We start from the raw sequence: 18,898 nt of genomic DNA on the forward strand, positions 1-18,898 counted from the left end.
TCTAGGGTATTTGCTTCAGACCTCTGTTAGTTACCTTTAAATTTATTTTATGTGCATTGGTGCTTTGCCTTCATGTATGTCTGCGTGAATGTGTCGGATCCTCTGGAACTAGAATTAAAGACAGCTGTGAGCTGCCATGTGGATGGTGGGAACTGAACCCGGGTCCTCTGGAAGAACAGCTAGTGCTCTGAAACACTGAGCCGTCTCTTCAGCCCCTCTTTTAACCTTTAAAGATAAGGAAAATTATAGATTTTCCTCTGTTTGCTTCTCCAGAGGTAATAATCCCTGTTAAGTTGGCATATGTTGTTCCTAGCCACCACCACCCCTTTTTTGTGTGTTTTTTTTTTTTACAACCAGAGCCCTTAACTACTGAACCATCTCTCCAGTACCTATTCTTCTTATCTTACATGATTTCTTTTTCATTATTTATTTATTTATTTATTTCTTATCAGTTACATTTTATTAACTCTGTATCCGAGCCGTGTCCCGATCCCTCATTCCCTCCCAGTCCCTCCCTCCCTCCCTCATCTCCACCATGCCCCTTTCCAAGTCCACTGATGGGGGGGACCTCCTCCCCATTCATCTGATCCTGTTTTATCAGGTATCTTCAGGACTGGCTGCAAAGCCCTCCTCTGTGGCCTAACAGGGCTGCTCCTCCCTTGGGGGGTGGGGAGGCCAAAGAGCCAGTCATTGAGGTCCTGTTAGAAATAGTCCTTGTTCCCCTCACTTTGGGAAACCAATTGGGTGTTTTTTTTTTTTCAAGACAGCTCTGTGTAGCCTTGGCTGTCCTGGACTCACTTTGTAGACCAGGCTGGCCTTGAACTGACACAGATCTGCCACCTCTGCCTTCAAGATTACAGGCGTGTGCCACCACCCCTGACTTGTATCCCTATTTTTATTGTTGTGGCATGTATGTTTGTGTAGGAGTGTTTTATGCTTTTTATTAAAAAAAAAATAGTTTGTCAGTAGACCTGACCTGATTCACTTAGTACCCTGGGGTTGGACCACATGGCCTCCTTTGCATACTAAGCACATGCTTGGCCACTGACTACCCCACCCCATCTAGCGTATTTATTTGGGGTGGAGCCTCAGACTCAGAGAGCCACCTGCCTTTGCCCCCAAGTGCTGGGACTAAAGGAGCACACCTTCACCCAGCCTTCATTTAGCATTTCACTCTGTATTAGTGTTTCATGTTCCTCCCATCACCTCCAACTAGCTGACCTCAGGAGGTGATTTTTTCCTCAGTGTGTTGTATGTATTTATGTATGTGTGTCTGTCTGTCTGTCTGTGTTGTTAGGAAGAGTTTACCGTCTTTTTTTTTTTTAAGATTTTATTTGTTTTATGTATGAGTATTCCATCTGCATGTGCCCCTGCAGGCCAGAAGAGGGCATCAGATCTCATTATAGATGGTTGTGAGCCACCATGTGGCTGTTGGGAATTGAACTCAGGACCTCTGGAGGAGCAGATAGTGCTCTTATCCACTGAGCCATCTCTCCAGCACCGGGTTTAAGGTCTTCAGATTACATGTCTTCATGTCAGTTTTGACAGATTTTTTTATTTGTCCTTGTTCTTTTGAGACAGGATTTTTTTTTTGTGTAGCCCTGGCTGTTCTGCTACTCACTCTGTAGACCGGGCTGCCCTTAAACTCCCAGAGATCTGCCCGCCTCTGCCTCCTGAGTGCCGGGATTACAGATTAAAGGTGTGCACACCACTGCCCAGCTCCAGGTTATGATGTATGATTATGATTATCATTGGAAATCCATTGGGTGTATATTTGCATTTTACAACTGTTTTGAAGAGTTGTACCAAGTGAGGCGTGAGGGCTGGCTGTGGTGGTTACATAGTGTAGACCCCCCACTTTTTTTTCTGTGTAGCCTTGGCTGTCCTGGACTTGCTTTATAGTTTAGGCTGGCCTTGAACTGACTAATAGGCCTTTTTTTGTGATGTTCTGTGTGTTCTGTCTAAAATGCTAGCCACTAGTAATGTATGGCTCGCTGCCACCACCATGCTTAATTCTTTCTGGCTTTCACGAGATGCATGAGTTACTTCTCAAAGGCGAGCTCATTGACACATCAGCTCAGATGGTTGGTTTTGATAGTGGAGGAGAAACTTCACCTAAGTAGTGAAGACCTGAAGTATCCAGTAGGTTGTTAGCATAGTTCTGGTACTGGTTGAAACTCAGACAGAGCATTGAGCCCTCTGAGCATTTTTGAAAGGCAGTAATAATAGTAACTATCTGTTTAGGGACTGTGAGGAAAAAAATTGATAACAGGTTAAAAAGTGCTTAGCACTGGCCAGGCATGGAGGCACAGGCCTTTAAAGCCAGCACTCTGGAGGCAGAGGCAGGCAGAAATCTTTGAGTTCCTTTGAGGTCAGGTTGGTCTACAGAGCATGTCCTAGGTCAACCAGGTCTACACAGGGAAACTCTGTCTCAAAACTCTTTTGGGGGGCTTCCCCCCAAAATGTCCAATATCAGTCTTGGCACCTTGCAAGTACTCTGAGAGCTAACTGGGATGAACACCCAGGGAAAGGGGCAAATGAAATGTACTTGGACATGGCCTTGTGTGTAATACCCTATACTGGATCGGGACACTGTTCCAGATCAGGTGGCGGACAAGTCCTTGTAAGTTCTTGTGAATTTGTTTCACAATTTTTGGTTAGGTTTGTTTTTTTTGAAACAGGGTCTCTCTACGTAGTCCTGGCTGCCCTGTAACTCTATATGTGGACTAGGCTGGACTCAAATTCACAGAAACCTGCCTGACTCTGCCTCCTGAGTGCTGGGATTAAAGGCATGTGCCATCACAGCCACTAATTTCATAATTTTTAGAGGACGACTGTTAAGGACGTCACAGTTTTAAAAAGTTACATCATCCGTAGCTTGCATATGTGTATCAACTGGTGAAAGCTTTTGGTTTTCTTAGGCTGGAGAGAGGGCTCAGCAGCTGAGAGCACTGGCTGCTCTTGCAGGTGACCTGGGGTCTATCCCCAGTGCCCACATGGCTTCTCACACCTGTCTGTAACTCCAGTTTCAGAAGATCCAATAGCCTCTTCTGGCCTTTGAGGGCAGTATGCATGAATGTGGCACACAGATGTACCTACAGGCAAAACAGCTGTACACATACAGTAACAGAAAAAGAATTGGATTTTATTGATTGGAGAGCACCAACATGCAGGAAATGTACTTCCCTCATTTCTGTTCAGTGCTGACATCTGTCTTTCAGATGTCATATCCCAGCATTTTCTTCATGTACTTAGAATGGTTTTTATGAAGTCTAGAAGTTGGAAAAGAACACAAATAATAGTCCTGGAAAGCAGTGGCTTCTGGATTTAATCTTGGCGTGACCTCTGTATCTTATCTTTACTTTGTCACTAAAAAAAAAATAATGTTTTTTAGTTGCTGTAGTAAGTAAGTCATGATCAACTCACTAAAAGAGTGAACACAGGAGCCAGGACTACACAGTCAGTGATGAGGAGGGCAGACTGTCAGACACAGGTAGGAATTACCTCACAACATCATGGTGGTGACATTTGAGTGAAACCTGGAGTTGTTTTTTGTGTGTATGTGTGTGTGTTTGAGACAAGGTTTCTCTGTGTAGCCTTGGTTGTCCTGGGCTTGCTGTGTAGACCAGGCTGACCTCGAACTCGCAGAGATTCACCTGCCTCTGCCTCCCTGAGCACTGGGATTACAGGTGTGCACCGCTGAGCCCATCTAGCAGCACTGATTTAAAAGGTGAATGTGAGTTGTTTTTTGTTTTTTTTTTTTTTTAATTAAAAATGGAAAATGAAGTGAAGATTGTGACTTCGATGCATATTTCTAAAACTCAGGCATATGGAAAACTCCCTGCAACAGTTTGTTGTGAGTACAGGGAGGTGTTTCCTCATGGACAGTTTCCAGTTTCTTCGTGGACTACAACTTCTGCCCCGAAAGCTTCAGGGTTCTTTAAAGTGGCTGTGCACACTGCCACCTTGCCCTCCTGCTGGAGCCGGCAGCCCTCTGCGCTTTCTGCATCTCCTAGTGCTGGCCCTCTGGCCCACTGTCTGCGGCCATTTCCCCTTTTGCAGGCTTGTCTGTCTTAAGCGTCAGCTTCCTTTTCATGGTCTGTTATTCTACTGGTTCCTCCCGAGGCCTTTTGCTGTTTTTTCCTTTTACTTTTCTTCCTTAGTTTCCAGAAAGCCTCCTCACTGCTTGCTTTTCTAGTGTTTTCGAACTTTGGCTGTATGTCAGAATGAACTGAGCAGATGGGTGAAATACAGATGACCAGACTTCTGGAGTTCTATGCAGTTGGGTCCCACACTCTAGCCAAGGCTGACCTGAATGATTTTGTTGCATCTCCCCAGTTTTGAAGCTAGTTTTTCACATACCAAGGAGCCTGTGGTTGGAACCCTAATTTCCTAGGTGGAGATGGGGCAAGAGATTATGAACCTGACACACCACAGATGCCAGTTATGTTTATTTTGTTTTGAGACAGGGTCTCTCTACGTAGCCCAGGCTGTCTTGGAACTTAGTATGTAGATCAGGCTGGCCTCAAACCCGCAGAGAACTGCCTCTGCCTTCCATGTGCTGAGATTAAAGGTGCTGGGCACTCTAGTCCAGGCTGGCCTTAAATCTGCCAGGTCCTGAGATTACAGGTGTGTACCACCACAGCACTTGAATCTTTGAATTTGGCATAATCTCTCGTTTGCATTTACATAAACTCACTCTTAGTTATTAGTAGCAACATTACCTGACTCATTCTTTTCCCCCTCCTCTTCCTACTCCTCCCATTTTTGAGAAAAGGCTGGCCTCAAAAGAGTTGCAGCAGTTTTTACCCAAGCCTTCCAAGTGCTGGAGTTACCTGATACCCCAGCACTCACTTTTTCCTTGGAAACAATACAAAAATGCGTGAGATACCTCAGATTATGAAAGTGCTGAAAAATCAGTCATCTGTTTTTGGCTCCCTGTTCTCCCCAGAAGTAACTCCTTTTCAAAGACAACCTGACCTCCAGGGCATACTTGTCCCTCTCTTTATGCCAGTGCCTCCCAGTTCATTGTTCTGTCCAGAGGCCGGTTCCTCCCTTAACAATTCAAGGTAAAAGGGATTTCATGGGAAAGCAGCTTGAGCCCCTGGATTCTAGCCCCAGTACCGAAAAAGGGAAAAGGGATGTTATTTTTATTCCTTTTCTTTTTTTCCTGGCGCTGCAGTTTGTACCTGGGGCCTTTGTGCCAGGCAAGCGCTCCACCACTGAGCAGCATTTCCAGCCAGCTGCTTCATTTCAGCACGTTGATGCATGTAGATGCTTCATAATTGACTGAACTGTTGACACATGTTGAGGCTAAAGAGGAACAGGTGCTCTGTTGAATGAAGTATTTTTGTGCTTCATTGTGTGTGAGTAGATTCACCTGTGGGGTAGAATCAGGAGGCAAAGGGAATTTCTTTTTTTTGAGACAGGTTTCTTTGTGTATTCCTGGTTGTCCTGGAACTCACTCTAGACCAGGCTGGCCTCAAACTCACAGAGATCTGCCTGCCTCTGCTTCTCAAAGGCACGTACCACCATTGCCTGGCAGGGAATTTTTGATTTTGCCATATTGCTAAGTGTGGTGGCACATTTCTTCGCAGGCGGATCTCTGTGTTTGAGGACGGCCTGGTCTACAGAGTGAGTTTTAGGACAGCCAAGGCTACCTGTATTGGAAAAAAAAAATTTTTTTTTTTAAACCCAAGTCAGAAGTGGTGGCCCACTTGGAAGGTAGAAGCAGGCAGATCTCTGTGAGTTCAAAGACAGCCTGGTCTATATAGTACAGTCAGGACAACCTGAGCTACATCAAGGGAGCCTCTGTTTAGAACCGAGGGAGCTCCTTTGGTGTCGGGGCTGGGAGGCCAGTTGTGTGTCTAAGCATAGTCTGTGCTGCCAGCTCTACACCCTGTGGAGTCTGGAGGCCTTCTTGCTTTACCCCTAAAGTCAACAGGGTATTCATTCCGTACCTAAGTCCGGCTGCCTCAGCTCCCTTGTTTCCAAAGCTAAGGGACGAAGTAAGGGAATTTACAGTTGTGACCAAATGGAGGAGGGGGAGAGAAATCTAACACCCTTCCCACAGAGCCAGTGGCCTATTCAGAATTTATAAAAAGCCGGGAAACAAAGGCAGGGCGTATGTAAATGTAACTGTAGGTTAGCTTGATCTGTTTTTTCCTGGGTCCCACACTATCTCTGAAGGGTTTATTTAAATCTCTTCTGATTAAAATAGGGTCTTAAAAAGCCCCGTTTTAAAAGAGAAAAGAAGCCATTTTGTAGGGTGGGCAATCCTACCCATTCCCAGTTCTTTGTTCCTAGGTGTTTTGATAGGTGGGAAGCTGAGGCTTTCTTTTTTTTTTTTTTTTTTTTTTTTTGTCTTTGGAATAGTACTTTAGGTGTCAGGTTCCTGCATTCATATAATTTTGCTAGTGGAAACAGTCAATTGTCTTAGTGAGGGTCAAGGGTCAGTATTTTTTTAAGAGTATCTTCTCTGGCCCTGCCCTGCTGTTCACTGCCTGAAACATCTTTAATTGCCGTCTATACACCATAGAAGACCAGAGGACATAGGAAACTCAGAGGAAATGGTGGAAGAGCCCCAGCACGTGGGTCCTGGGTGTTAAAGTCCTACCTGCTGCAGGGCGTGGCTGCCATGCCCTGCCCTCTACCGAAGAATGGGCTTCTCCCCCAGAGGCCCTTCATTGTAGAACAAGACTCCTTGGGTCTATCACCCCTTTTTGCCCTATCTCCTCCTTTCCCCCTTCCTGTCTGGTCTCCCCCCCCCATCCCCCAGCGCACAGGCTCCTTTTCTCCCTTCCCCTCCCTCAATGCTCCTGGTAAATGTGCATTTATACAATATAGCTTCGTCTGGCAATTAGCTCATACCATTTTATTTGATCGATCATCCAGGATTGAACTCATGTTATCAGACTTGGCAGCAAACACCTTCTCAACAGCCCCAGTTTCAGGGACTTTCTTTCATTTCTTTTTTGTTTTTATTTTTTGATATGTGTTTATTTTTGTTTTTATGTATATTGAGTGTTTGCATGTATGTCTGTGTACTGTGTGCATGCCTGGTGCATGCCTGGTGCCCATAGAATCCAGAAAGGGAGTCAAGTCCTCTGGAACTGGCGTTACAGATGGTTGTGTGGGTACTAGGAATTGAACCTAGGTCCTCTGGAAGAGCAGCCAGTGTTCTTAACCTCTGAGCCATCTCTCTAGTCCCCTCCAGGGACTTTGTAACGGCCATGTTCAATAAGCAGCTAAGGAACATAGGAACTTGCTCCATAAACCATTCCTTTGCTGTGCTAAGTTATATGGAAGCAGATGAGTCGAAAGTCATGTTGAAGACATGAGACAGACTGCCTGTAATGTGGCATCAGCGCCACTTGGGTTTCTGTCCCTGCTAGGTGTGCAGGGGTGGGCAGCTGCATTTCTCACTGTGTATATTCCACATCCCTGTCTGGCCAACAGTGACCGCATTTTCTTTCACAGCAAGTGTGGCTATGTTCTAATCTGAAAAATGTGTTCTCAGGAGGCTTGTGTATTAGGCTACATTGTGTCCATCAAGGGTCTTTCTGTTTGTATTCTTTGGTGCTACTTTTTCTCTAGTCCCATGTACCACTTGGGTACTAGAGAAATTGAAGGTAGAAACCCAGGGAAGGAGCTGAAGAGCAAATCAGTGTCTTGGTTATTAATAAAACTTAGCTATACAAGAATGAATTTAGATAGCCCAGTGGGATGTTGCAAGCCTATAATCCCAGCACTTGGGGAAGCAGAGGCAGGCAGATCTCTGAGAGGCCAGCCTGGTCTACAAAGGGAGTCCAGGACTGCTAAGGCTATACAGAGAAACCCTGTCTTGAAAAATCAAGCAAACAAAGAATTTAGTTGATCTTATTAAAATTACTTTTGAAAATTAGAAAGTGGATACCAGCAATTAAGTGTAAAAGAAACATTTTAGAAATAACTTGTTCCTTTCAACAAGACTTTCTTTTTAAGCTTCAGTTTAATTTATTATTGTGTGTATGTGTATATGATTCGGGTAGGGGCATGCTGCAGTGTACACTTTGAGGTCAGAGGACAACTTTGGGGTTTTCATCAAGTGTCTTTACCCATTGAGCCCTCTGTCACTTGTAAGGCTTAATTACAAAGCAGGGCTGGCTGTCTACCTCAGACTTGTTTAAAGGGTTAAATGCTATATGTGAACATGTACAGACCGAAGTTTTCAGTGTGTGTGTGCGTGTGTATGTTTGTGTATGTGCATGCATACAAACACAGAATGTGTGTTTGTACATACATAGACAAATAAGACACCTAGATGTAGTGTCTGGTTTGTGTATGTGTGTGGATACATAGTGTGTAGATGGATGGATGGGTGGGTAGGTGGGTAGGTGGGTAGGTGGGTGGGTGGATAGATGATGGGTGGATGGGTGGGTGGAAGGATGGATGGATAGATGATGGATGGATGCCTGTGTGTACCTAATTGGTTGGTGTCTCAGGCAAGACATCGCTGTCCTCTTCAGTGCTGGGACTTGTCTGCTCTCTTGCCTTCTTTTCCAGTCCTGAGCCTGCATTTGGCCGGCTCTGTGTACCAGCACTTCTGGTGAAAGTGGGGCACATGGGAACCTCTATTGGTGGGAGGAGCCTGGCCGATTGAGCAGGAGGTCTGCTGCCCCACCCCAATGCTGGTCACCTTATATATAGTTAATTTTTTTCCAGTTATATTTTGTCAAATTCTTATCAACACATTGAAAAAGACCACTTACAGTTAATTCTTAGGTAAATAAAAGGTAATTGATTATACTTTTTTTTTTTTTTAACTTCTGGTTTAGAATTGAATGGGAAGCCAGGAGTAGCGGCACACACCTTCAATTCCAATTCCAGGACAGGCAGAGCTACACAGAGAAACCCCATCTTTGAAAAACCAAAAATAAGCAAACAAAGGAATCAAATGAGAAATTCTGAATTTAGATTTTTTTTTTGTAGTCTTAACAATCAGAATTAAATCATTGTGTTGGTATGGTGACTTAGCTTGTAATTCCATCTACAAATGGGCTGTATAGCTCAAAGCTAGCCAGGGCTGCAGCGTGGGGTTGTGTCATAGAAATGAATGAACTAAGTCGTTGGCTCTTGTTATTGTTGTTTTTGAAGCAGCATCTCACTGTTTAGGCCAGGCTGGTCTGAAACTTCTATTCACCTGCCTCTGTGTCCTGACTCTTGGGATACAGGCAGTGTGTACCCTCACACCCAGCTGCTGTTATTTTTGCTATTGTGTAGTTCTGGGGATGAGCCCAAGGCCTACGCGTGCTAGGAAGTGCTCTACCACTGAGCTCTGTGCACCCTTTTGCCCCTGATCTTGCTGTTTTCCAACTTGAGTGTTGTATAAAAGCTGATGGTATGTTTGTAGGAGCAAGGTGCTATTTGACCTGTGATGACACCATGTCCTTGTTTACAGGTAGGCGAAAACCAAGAGTGCATCGGCCTCGTTCTCCAATATTAGAAGAAAAAGACATCCCGCCCCTTGAATTTCCCAAGTCCTCTGAGGATTTAATGGTGCCCAACGAGCATATAATGAGTGTCACTGCCATTTATGAGGTGGTGCGGAACTTTGGCAGCGTTTTAAGGTTGTCCCCCTTTTGCTTTGAGGACTTCTGTGCGGCTCTTGTGAGCCAAGAGCAGTGCACACTCATGGCGGAGATGCACGTGGCGCTTCTGAAAGCGGTTCTGCGAGAAGAGGACACATCCAACACCACCTTTGGCCCCGCGGACCTGAAGGACAGTGTGAATTCCACCCTGTATTTCATCGACGGGATGACGTGGCCCGAGGTCCTGCGGGTGTACTGTGAGAGTGATAAGGAGTACCATCACGTCCTCCCTTACCAGGAGGCAGAGGACTACCCGTACGGGCCGGTGGAGAACAAAGTCAAAGTCCTGCAGTTCCTAGTCGACCAGTTCCTCACCACCAACATCGCCCGGGAGGAGCTGATGTCTGAAGGGGTCATCCAGTACGACGACCATTGTAGGGTCTGTCACAAACTGGGAGATTTGCTGTGCTGTGAGACATGCTCAGCTGTGTACCATTTGGAATGTGTGAAGCCGCCTCTTGAAGAGGTACCAGAGGACGAGTGGCAGTGTGAAGTCTGTGTAGCACACAAGGTGCCTGGGGTGACTGACTGTGTTGCTGAAGTCCAAAAGAATAAACCATACGTTCGACACGAACCTATTGGCTATGACAGATGCCGGAGGAAATACTGGTTTTTAAACCGAAGACTCATAATGTAAGTAAATCTGGCCATCATTTGTGTACACGCTTAGAGGGAAACCCTTTTCCTTCATGGCCGATATGGCAGAGCCGTGCCATGTTGATGCAGAAGGCTGGGATTTACTAATGAATTGTAGGGAAAGGCTTGTGATGGAAGAAGTATGGTATTTCAAAAACTGAAGCGACTGGGTTCAGGTGCGGAGTGTGTGCCATTCACTTCAGTACCCAGTGTCCTGCTGCCCTCCCGCAGCCCGCTGAGAGCTTTGCACCTGACTTGGTGTTAGGGCTTGAGCCTCCTCTTTACTTTTAGCACAAGGCAGTAGGAGCAGCAGGAGCCAGCCTGCCTGAGACCGGGTGTTCTATATTGGCTGCAGTCCCAAGGAGATTCTGACACATGGGATTATAGTCTGAGTCATGGGGTTTCAGGCCTGTGGGGCAGGAGGATCCCAAGTTCAAGGCTTGTAGAACAGAGCAGGCTACCTTGGGGAGTTTAGCACGACCCTGTCTCAAAATAAAATGAGAGGCTGGGGAGCTGGTTTACTGGTGTTAGTGTGTGTGAGGCCCTGTGTTCAGTTCCAGCACCACAGAAGTGGACAGATGTGCAAAAAAAGCCCCGAATCAGGGGCAAGTGGGGTCAGGGGTTGCTGTGCTTAGCCTCTTGGGGGCGCCAGGCAGTGTTGGAGTCTGGGCTGAGGACTGAGTGTCCTTAGAACCCTGCTAGAGGATACCGACCACTTGGTATGTTGAGCTTCTACAGTGTTGAGGCTTTCTTCCAGCTCTTAGACTTCGGTGGAGAGAAAACGCAGATGAAGATGGACTTCAGGGCGAGGTGCGGAGGGAGAGCAGTGAGAGCTGACACTTGATTTGTTGTCTGATTTACTGACTCACTTTGCTGGAAGCCTGTGGAATTTCCCCTGTCTCTAGGGACAGACTACACAACTGGTGCCGTGGAGGTGTACGGTGACAGGTCTCGTGTGGATCTGTTGCCACCAGTGGAGTATTTGTTTGGCATTTTGCCGGCTGCCCTCCCCTGAGCTCTTCTGTTACTTGTCTTGTGCTATCACTTTATTGAGTGTTGGACTATTTTTGCCTTCCCTCTCCAGTTTTCCTCTTTGAGGCGAGCACGTGGGTGTGCATGCATGCATGTGGGTGTGCATGCATGCATGTGTGCGTATGTGTGTGTATATGTGTGTTTTATTTGGACAGAGTCTCATTCTGCAATTAGTTCTGGCTGGCCTAGAATTTACTGTGTAGAATAGACCTTAGACTCACAGAGACCTGATTGAGAATTTTTTTTATTATTTTAAATATTGACTTTTTTTTTAATTGTTGTTTTTAATTTCCAAGACAGGGTTTCTCTGTATAACCTTGGCTGTTTCTCTGTATAACCTTTGCTGTTCTGGACTCACTTTGTAGACCAGGCTGGCCTTAAACTCACAGAGATCCTCCTGCCTCTGCCTCCCAAGTGCTGGTATTAAAGGTATGTGACATAGTTTAAATATTCTCTAAGCCCTGCTGTTAACTTTTTCTTAGCTGCTACCATGTATTTAATTTTTGTATATGTAAGAGTGTTTTGCATGTACCTGTCTGTGCACCATGTTTGCAGTACTCCCAGAGGCCAGAAGAGGGCGCCCCTGTAACTGGAGTTATAGGGGTGAGTCACCTTATGAGTGTTGGGTCCTCTTGAGAGCAGCCAGTGACTTACTCTGTAATCTTGCTCCCCCCCCCACTTTCACATTTGATCTGTTGGTCTGTCTGTCAGTCCGTCCGTCCGTCCGTCCGTCCGTCCACGTTTTTAAAGTATTTGTCTGCACTGTGTCTGCCCGGTACCCAAGAGGCCAGAAGTGACTACTCGATCCCCTGGAACTGTGTGGGGGGCGGGAATTGAACCCAGGATCTTTGCAAGAAGAGTATACCACTCCCCACATCCCAAGAAAAAAGGCCAGCAGTGGTGGTGCACCCCATTAATCTCAGCACTGGGGAGGCAGTGGTAGGCAGATCTCTGTGAGTTAAAGGTCAGTCACAGCTCCATAGAGAGTCCATGTCTAAAAACACAAAACCAAACCACAGAAACCAGTTAATGCTCTGAACTGCTGCGCTGTCTCTCCAGCCTCATTTTTTTTATTTATTTATTTTTTAAGAGTTCTTTTGTCCTATTATTATTTGTGAAAATAACAACACGAGTCTTTACTTTTAAGGAGTGTAACAGAATCCTGATTTTATTTTATGGATATAGTGTTTTAACATCCTGAGTGAATTATCGTAATGTTTTGTTTTCTTAAGACAGGCTCTCCGTAGCACAGACTGTCTTTCAGTTCCCAGCAGTCTTCCTTCCTCAGTCTTTGAAGTGCTGGGACATAGGATGAGTCACCACACCAGGAGTCTAGCTGGCTCTTGAGTGCTGGGTACAGGTGTGTTTCTTTACCCCACTGCTGCATGGCTTAATTTTTTCTGTGCTGCCTCCACCGTTACTTGTTTTGGTCTTTAGCCCCAGATGTCTGTTCTTCCTTAGTTTTAAGCTGTTGGTTAATACTGTGGAACTACCAGCTCGTTGGCAGCATTAAGCAAGTGGGGGGGGCCATATCAATTTCAGGCCGAACGAGGGGTGACAGGCAGTGTGTGTTAGAAGCCCCGCTGTCCGGCTCCTTTTCTGGCGAGCTGCTCAGAGCACAGCGGCCGTGTCGGCGGCATGTGCTGTGCGTGCAGCATTGCTGTGTTCCCGAAGGCCTCAGTTCTGAATTGCTCACACCAGGCCTGGAGGCTTTTGAGCCAGAGAATTTCAGCTCTGCTGTATTCCCTAGAGGCCAGACCTTTGGCTTGGAGAGGTGGTCTCAGAGGTCTGCTTAAGCAGCCTGCAGCCAATTCTGTTTCAGAGCTGCAGCCCCCACCCCAAAATGCCTGCCAACAGTGGGGTGGGATTCTCAGCTGCCTTGGGGTTAGGCTTTTTTGGCGGTTCACTTTGATCATGTGACCACCTGCTTTCAGCTTTTTCAATTGTCTTTCCTTTATTCTGAATTTATGTCTTTAAAAAATTCTTTTTAAAAAGTCATTTCGTTATGTTTTTAAACAAGCTATTGCTGTCAGCCTTTTTTGTCTTGTAGACAGGGTTTCTCTTTGTAGCTTTGGCTGTTCTGGAACGCTCTCTGTGGATGAGGCTGGCCTTAAACTCACAGAGATCCTCCCTCTTTCGCCTCCCTGAGAGCTGGGTGATAGGCATGGGCTATTATTTGCGTGGAGGATAGGGAGCATGCACTGCACGCGGTCAGCGCCTGTGTGAGACATCTTTTGCGTGGAGGATAGGGAGCATGCGCTGCACGCGGTCAGCGCCTGTGTGAGACATCTTTTGCGTGGAGGATAGGGAGCAGGCACTGCACGCGGTCAGCGCCTGTGTGAGACATCTTTGGGAGTTGGTTCTTTGCTCCTATCACCTGGGTCACAGTTGCTGACGAGCACCTTCATCCACTTGAGCCTCTTTCTCACTGGCCCGTTCCTTGGCCTTTTAGATGTTGGTTTCCATAGACTGTTTTTTTTCTTGAGCGACTTAGAGACCAGAGGTGTCTGGTGCATGTGTAGACACAGCTTGACGTCTTTGAGATCTAGGTGATTTTTAGTTTTAGAAGCCTGCGGATAGTAGCTAATAAGATAAAAAATAAACAGTCCAAAGCAACGTTTATTGAGCACCTAATATGTACCTCACTTTGGGTGTCCTGAGCATTTTATATCCAGTTCCTTACGACAGTGCTGTAATATAGGTTCTATACCTGCCTGTGATTTACAGATGGTGAGACTAAAGCTATGGGAGAGTAAATAACTTAGTCCCAACGCTTTGTATCTGTTTGCAGGTGAGACCTCAAGTCGTCTGTAAGAATGTTTCTGATAGTGTCAGAGTGTCCCCATGCTGGCTGGCGGCCGGCAGCTGTCTGTAACTGCAGTTCCAGGGAGCCGAAACCTCTGGGCTCCATAGGCACGGAACACACACACACACACAACTAAAAAGAATAAAAACAAGTATGTTTTCAAAACAGTGTTTCCAGCCTCACTGTATACTGCAGTCAAGCTTCTAAACAATCCCTTTGAAAGCCTGCTACTTGAGTTTTAGAGTTAAGGTGGTAGCGCTGACTGCGCTTCCAGAGGACCAGCACCCACCTTGTCACTGCCTGACGCTCTAGTTCTGAGGTGTCTCACGCCCTCTTCTGGCCACTGTGGGCACTGCGTGCATGTGGTATAAAAAACCATATTCAGGAAAAAAAAAACCTTAAAAAACAAAAACAACACATATAACTGGGGGAGAAAGCCTCTCTGATAGTTTTTGGTTTGTGTGCACAGAGTGTATCTGAGATCTTTTATATTTAGAAATAAAGGAATTTTTAGAAAACAACTAAAATTTAACATTATTGCTTTTACTCAGTAAATAACTTAAGCAGGTATACCCAAATAAAGAAGATAAAATAAGACTTAAGGAAGGAAAGGACTTATAATTTGTGAATGTCCATGAGCATTGGAAATCAAGTGGTCTGAAGGACTGAAATCACACTTTAAAGCACTTGTGGATTAATCAGTCATACGGTATTGATGACGTTAAATAGTCTCTTAGTGGAACAGCAAGTTCATTCATTTAATTTTGGTTTGGAAATAATGTTTTATGACATTGGATTTAATGTTGGTTTTATAAGCTCTGATCTCTCAGATTTCATGCTTGGTGTATAGGAAAGTACACAAATTAATGATTACTCAAACAAATATGGATCTCTTTTTTTGTTTTGTTTTGTATTTATTGTTGTCTGTTTGGGTATTTGCCAGTATGTGTGTTTATTATGTGTGTGCCTGTTGCCTGAATCGGCCAGAAGATGAGGTTAGGTCCCCTGGGACTAGTGTCCGAGCTGCCCTGTCAGTGTTAGTGGATGCTCGGCCTGTGGCCCTGGTCCTCTTCGAGAGCAACCTGTGCGCCTAACCTACTGAGCTGTCTTTTTAGCTCTTGGTTTGTATTTTTGAAACAGAATTTTCCTAGGTAGACCAGGCTGGCCTCAAGCTCGCAGAGATCAGCCTCAGCCTCAGCCTCAGCCTCCAAAGTGCTGGGATCAAAGGCGTGCGCCACCACCGACCTGACTAGCAATATGTTTTAATGCTCTGATGTCTTGAGTATTTTCTGTTTAACATCAGCGAGGAATCTTTAAATGTTAATAGTTATACAATACCCTGTGCCTATGTTAATAATTAGAAGTAAATCTGAACGGTTTCTGTGTCATTTATGAGAGTTAGATTCATATACTTTGAGGTTAAGTGTTCCTTGTGGTGGACATATGTAGAAGCTGGGAAGGTTGCAGAGCCTTGTAAACTGTTCAGGCAACTCACTAGAAGTGGAGCTTTGCCACATGTTTTTCCTGGAAGCCTAGAAGTTGAAAATGTTGACTCTCAGAGGCCCTGGTGCTCATAGTAGAGGAAGGCCTCAAAACAAAGTCTGCTCGTGAGCAGTATTTTAATTATGATGCTAGCAGCAAGTAGAAAACTGCCTTTACTAAGTGAGCATTACAGTATGTAATGCTATAGGTTGGTGACACGTGCAGTAAGAGAGCAATTCTATATGAATTTATGCCAGCAGATGCCATGTCTAGACTAGATTCTGGGAAACTCTCCTACCCACCCTCCCAATGCTGTTCTCTGTTAGCTGAAATGCTTTCTAAAGAGTTACTTATTTGTTTATATTTGAGACAGAGTTTCTCGGTTTAACAAAGCCCTAGCTGTCCTGGCCTCATGCTGTAGACCATGCTGGCATCAAACTCAGAGAAATCTGCCTACCTCTGCCTCCCGAGTGCTGGGACTAAAGGTGTGCACCATTATGCCCAACTTGAAGTAGTCTTCTAAAACTTTTTTTTTTTTTGAGACAGTGCCTCTTTTTATCTATCTATCTGTCTGTCTATCTAAATTTTTTGTGCTTTGCTGTTTTGCTTGCATGTCTGTGTTGGGGTATTAGATCCCCTTTAACTGGAGTTACAGTCAATTGTGAACTACCATGTGGGTGGTGGGAATTGAACCTGAGTCCTGGAAGAGCAGCCACTGCACTTAACCAATGAGCTGTCTCCCTCTCCAGGTGCCCTCTGTCCCCCCCCCTTTTTTTTCAAGACATGGTTTCTCTATGTAGCTCTGACTGGCCCGGAACTTACTCTGTAGACTAGGCTGGCCTTGCGCCCAAAGAGCTCCACTTGCCTCTGCTTTCCAGGGTCAAAGGCACGGAGCTCCACTGCTCGGCCCTTTATTTTTATTTTTTAAAGTTTGTGTGTGTATGGCGGCAGGTGCCATTGGAGGCCGGAGGCATTTGGATGCCTGGGGCTGGATTTGTGGGCAGTTGTGAGCCATCCGCCATGGGCACTGGGAAACAGACCCGCACCCTCTGCAAGGCAGCGCAGGCTGCTAGCTTCCGAGCCATCTCTCCGGGCCTTCTTTACGTATTTCAGTTGACGCAGCCCCACAGCAGTAGGTAGCTGCATGAACTGTCAGACGAACTGTCAGTGTTTTCAGTGGAGAAGCAGAGAGGGTCAGATCACACAGCTTGTGGTAGAGTCAGGATGGAATCAAGATGACTGCAGGACAAGTGCTCCTGACTGGCAGGTGCTGCGTTGTTGGTACTGTTAGTAAAGGGTCACCGGGACAAAACTGTCAGGAATGAGGTCAGTCCTGGAGGCCAGAAGTCCAACCTCAAGGTGTCAGCAAGGCTCTGGGAAAGAGAACCTGTTGTCTTCTGCTGTTGACAGCTTAACTACTGACTTTGCTTCAAGTCAGTCACGGCCATTTCTATCAGGTGCTCAAGATTTTCCTTCAGCCTCTTGTCCATACTCAATTCCAAAGCCTCTTCCATAGTTAAGGATGTTTACAGTAGCACTCCACTTCCTGGTTCCAAGATCTGGGCAGCTGCTGGGGCCCCTTTGGTAAAACACTACTAACGGCTCAGAGTCGTGCAGCCCTGACCCTGAGACCCTGGAAGCCAGACTCTGAGGGCTCTCTGCGGCTGCCCTGGGCCTCTCCAGGTCCTGGACAGGCCTGTCTCTGTAGGGTGGCTTTTCTCTGCACCGCCTCCCCTCCTCTTGGGAGGCCGCTGGAGTCTGGGGTGATTTCATTTCAAAGCCTCTGGGTAAATACAAGCTACACCAAAGGCTTAGTTAGGCCTTGAATTTGGGGCCCCTTACAGGCCTTCTTATTCGTCTGTGGATTTGTTGAGAGAAGCTTGAAGCTTCCTGAGAGTCACTTTCAGAAGTCAAACCCACCTCATGTGTGTCCCGGTAGAGGTCAAGCTGTGCAGCGCACACTTGGAATATGTGTGTTTGCAGATTTGTTTTCCTTCCCACCCTGTCTGCGTCTGCCACCCTGTGAATTGGTGGGGGACATTTGGCATTGAGCACCAGAGGGGCAGCTGGGCCAGTTCCGGGAGCCAGGGCTCACGGGCCAAAGCTTCCTCCAAAGCCAGAGAGACCCACCATCAGCACTCAGTTATTCCGGAGAGAGGCAGCTGTCCTAGTTCAGTCAGGTCCTGGGCTGTGACCAGATAGACTGGAAATAGCCCCAGAGCGCCAGTGTGGCAGACAAGGCGCCCTGGGCAGCATCGGCAGCGGTGGTTGGGGTTTTGCTACTCTGTTTGTAATGAGCTTATTCTACCTCCAGAGAGGAAGCTGTCGGTGGGAATATTACATATTTTTGATGAGCAGAAGAAAGGGCACCCCGTTTTTAGAGAGGTGTTAACAAGGGAGTGTGTGGTATGCGGTGTGTGCGCATGGCGTGTGGTGGAGGTGTTCGAGCATGCGTGCCTGAGAGGAGAGCGTGAGACAGTAGAGTGGCTGCTGGGAGCCATTGGAAGGGTTTGTACGGAGGCGGTGTTAGATGTACTTCACACCCTGCCAGCAGACAGAATCAGAACTAATTGTTGCAGTTACTCCAGGTTTGAGTAATTTCATTATAATAAAAACTTACTGAAAGCAACTGAGTGTAGAATGGGCGCCGCCTGAGGCAGTGAGGTTGTTGTAGAGGGGAAATTCCGCAGCGACCACGAGAGTCCATATGCCCTTTAGTTGTTAGGGACCCTTTGCGTCATTGTGGGTTGCTTGAGGAAATCTGCAGATTGGGGACCTGGAGAGATGGCACAGTGGTTAAGAGCTTGCTGCCTGTCTAACAGAGGGCCCAAGCTTGCTTCTGAGCCCCCATCAGGTGCACACAGACTCCCGGAACTCCTCTCCAGGGGATGCCATGCCGTCTCCTGGCCTTCACAGGCACGCTCACAGTGGTAGACATAACGACTACACATTATACATACATAATAAAACAAAATCTAAGAAGTTGGCAGAGTGTCCACTTAGTTGAATTTGTTCCTATTATAGTATCTTATTTTCCGAATTGTTTACCAGTCAGCAGTGTGACTCCGGGTGAATGGAGTCTCAAGTTAAGGCAGACTAAGGTCTCATGCAGTAGCCCACTGTATTCAGGGCAGCAGACGGTTTGTCCTCCGAGGTTTAAGAGCACACGAGTGAAGCGTCCCGTCACAGGGACAGGCCTCGTGTTGTGGGCAAGCTACGCAGGCAAGAACGTGTTTTCCATAGGGGCATGTCAACAAGTAACAAAAACCAGCTGTGAGGACTAAGCTCATTCCTGTCCGCTGCACCTGGAAGG

At 46.3% G+C, this 18,898-nt stretch overlaps 1 protein-coding gene across 13 annotated transcripts in view; it reads left to right on the forward strand.

The window, feature by feature from the left end:
- Positions 1–18,898, forward strand: part of Bptf (bromodomain PHD finger transcription factor) — a 106,755-nt gene that overhangs the window by 15,001 nt on the left and 72,856 nt on the right. For all 13 annotated transcript variants that reach the window (XM_021634297.2, XM_021634298.2, XM_060386517.1 and 10 more), the window contains exon 2: positions 9,440–10,262. In XM_021634297.2, coding sequence (XP_021489972.1) covers positions 9,440–10,262 — 823 coding nt within the window. The remainder of the gene's footprint in view (positions 1–9,439; positions 10,263–18,898) is intronic.

The sequence above is a fragment of the Meriones unguiculatus genome, chromosome 7 (genome assembly GCF_030254825.1).
Source record: "Meriones unguiculatus strain TT.TT164.6M chromosome 7, Bangor_MerUng_6.1, whole genome shotgun sequence".
In the NCBI taxonomy this organism is placed as follows: domain Eukaryota; kingdom Metazoa; phylum Chordata; class Mammalia; order Rodentia; family Muridae; genus Meriones; species Meriones unguiculatus.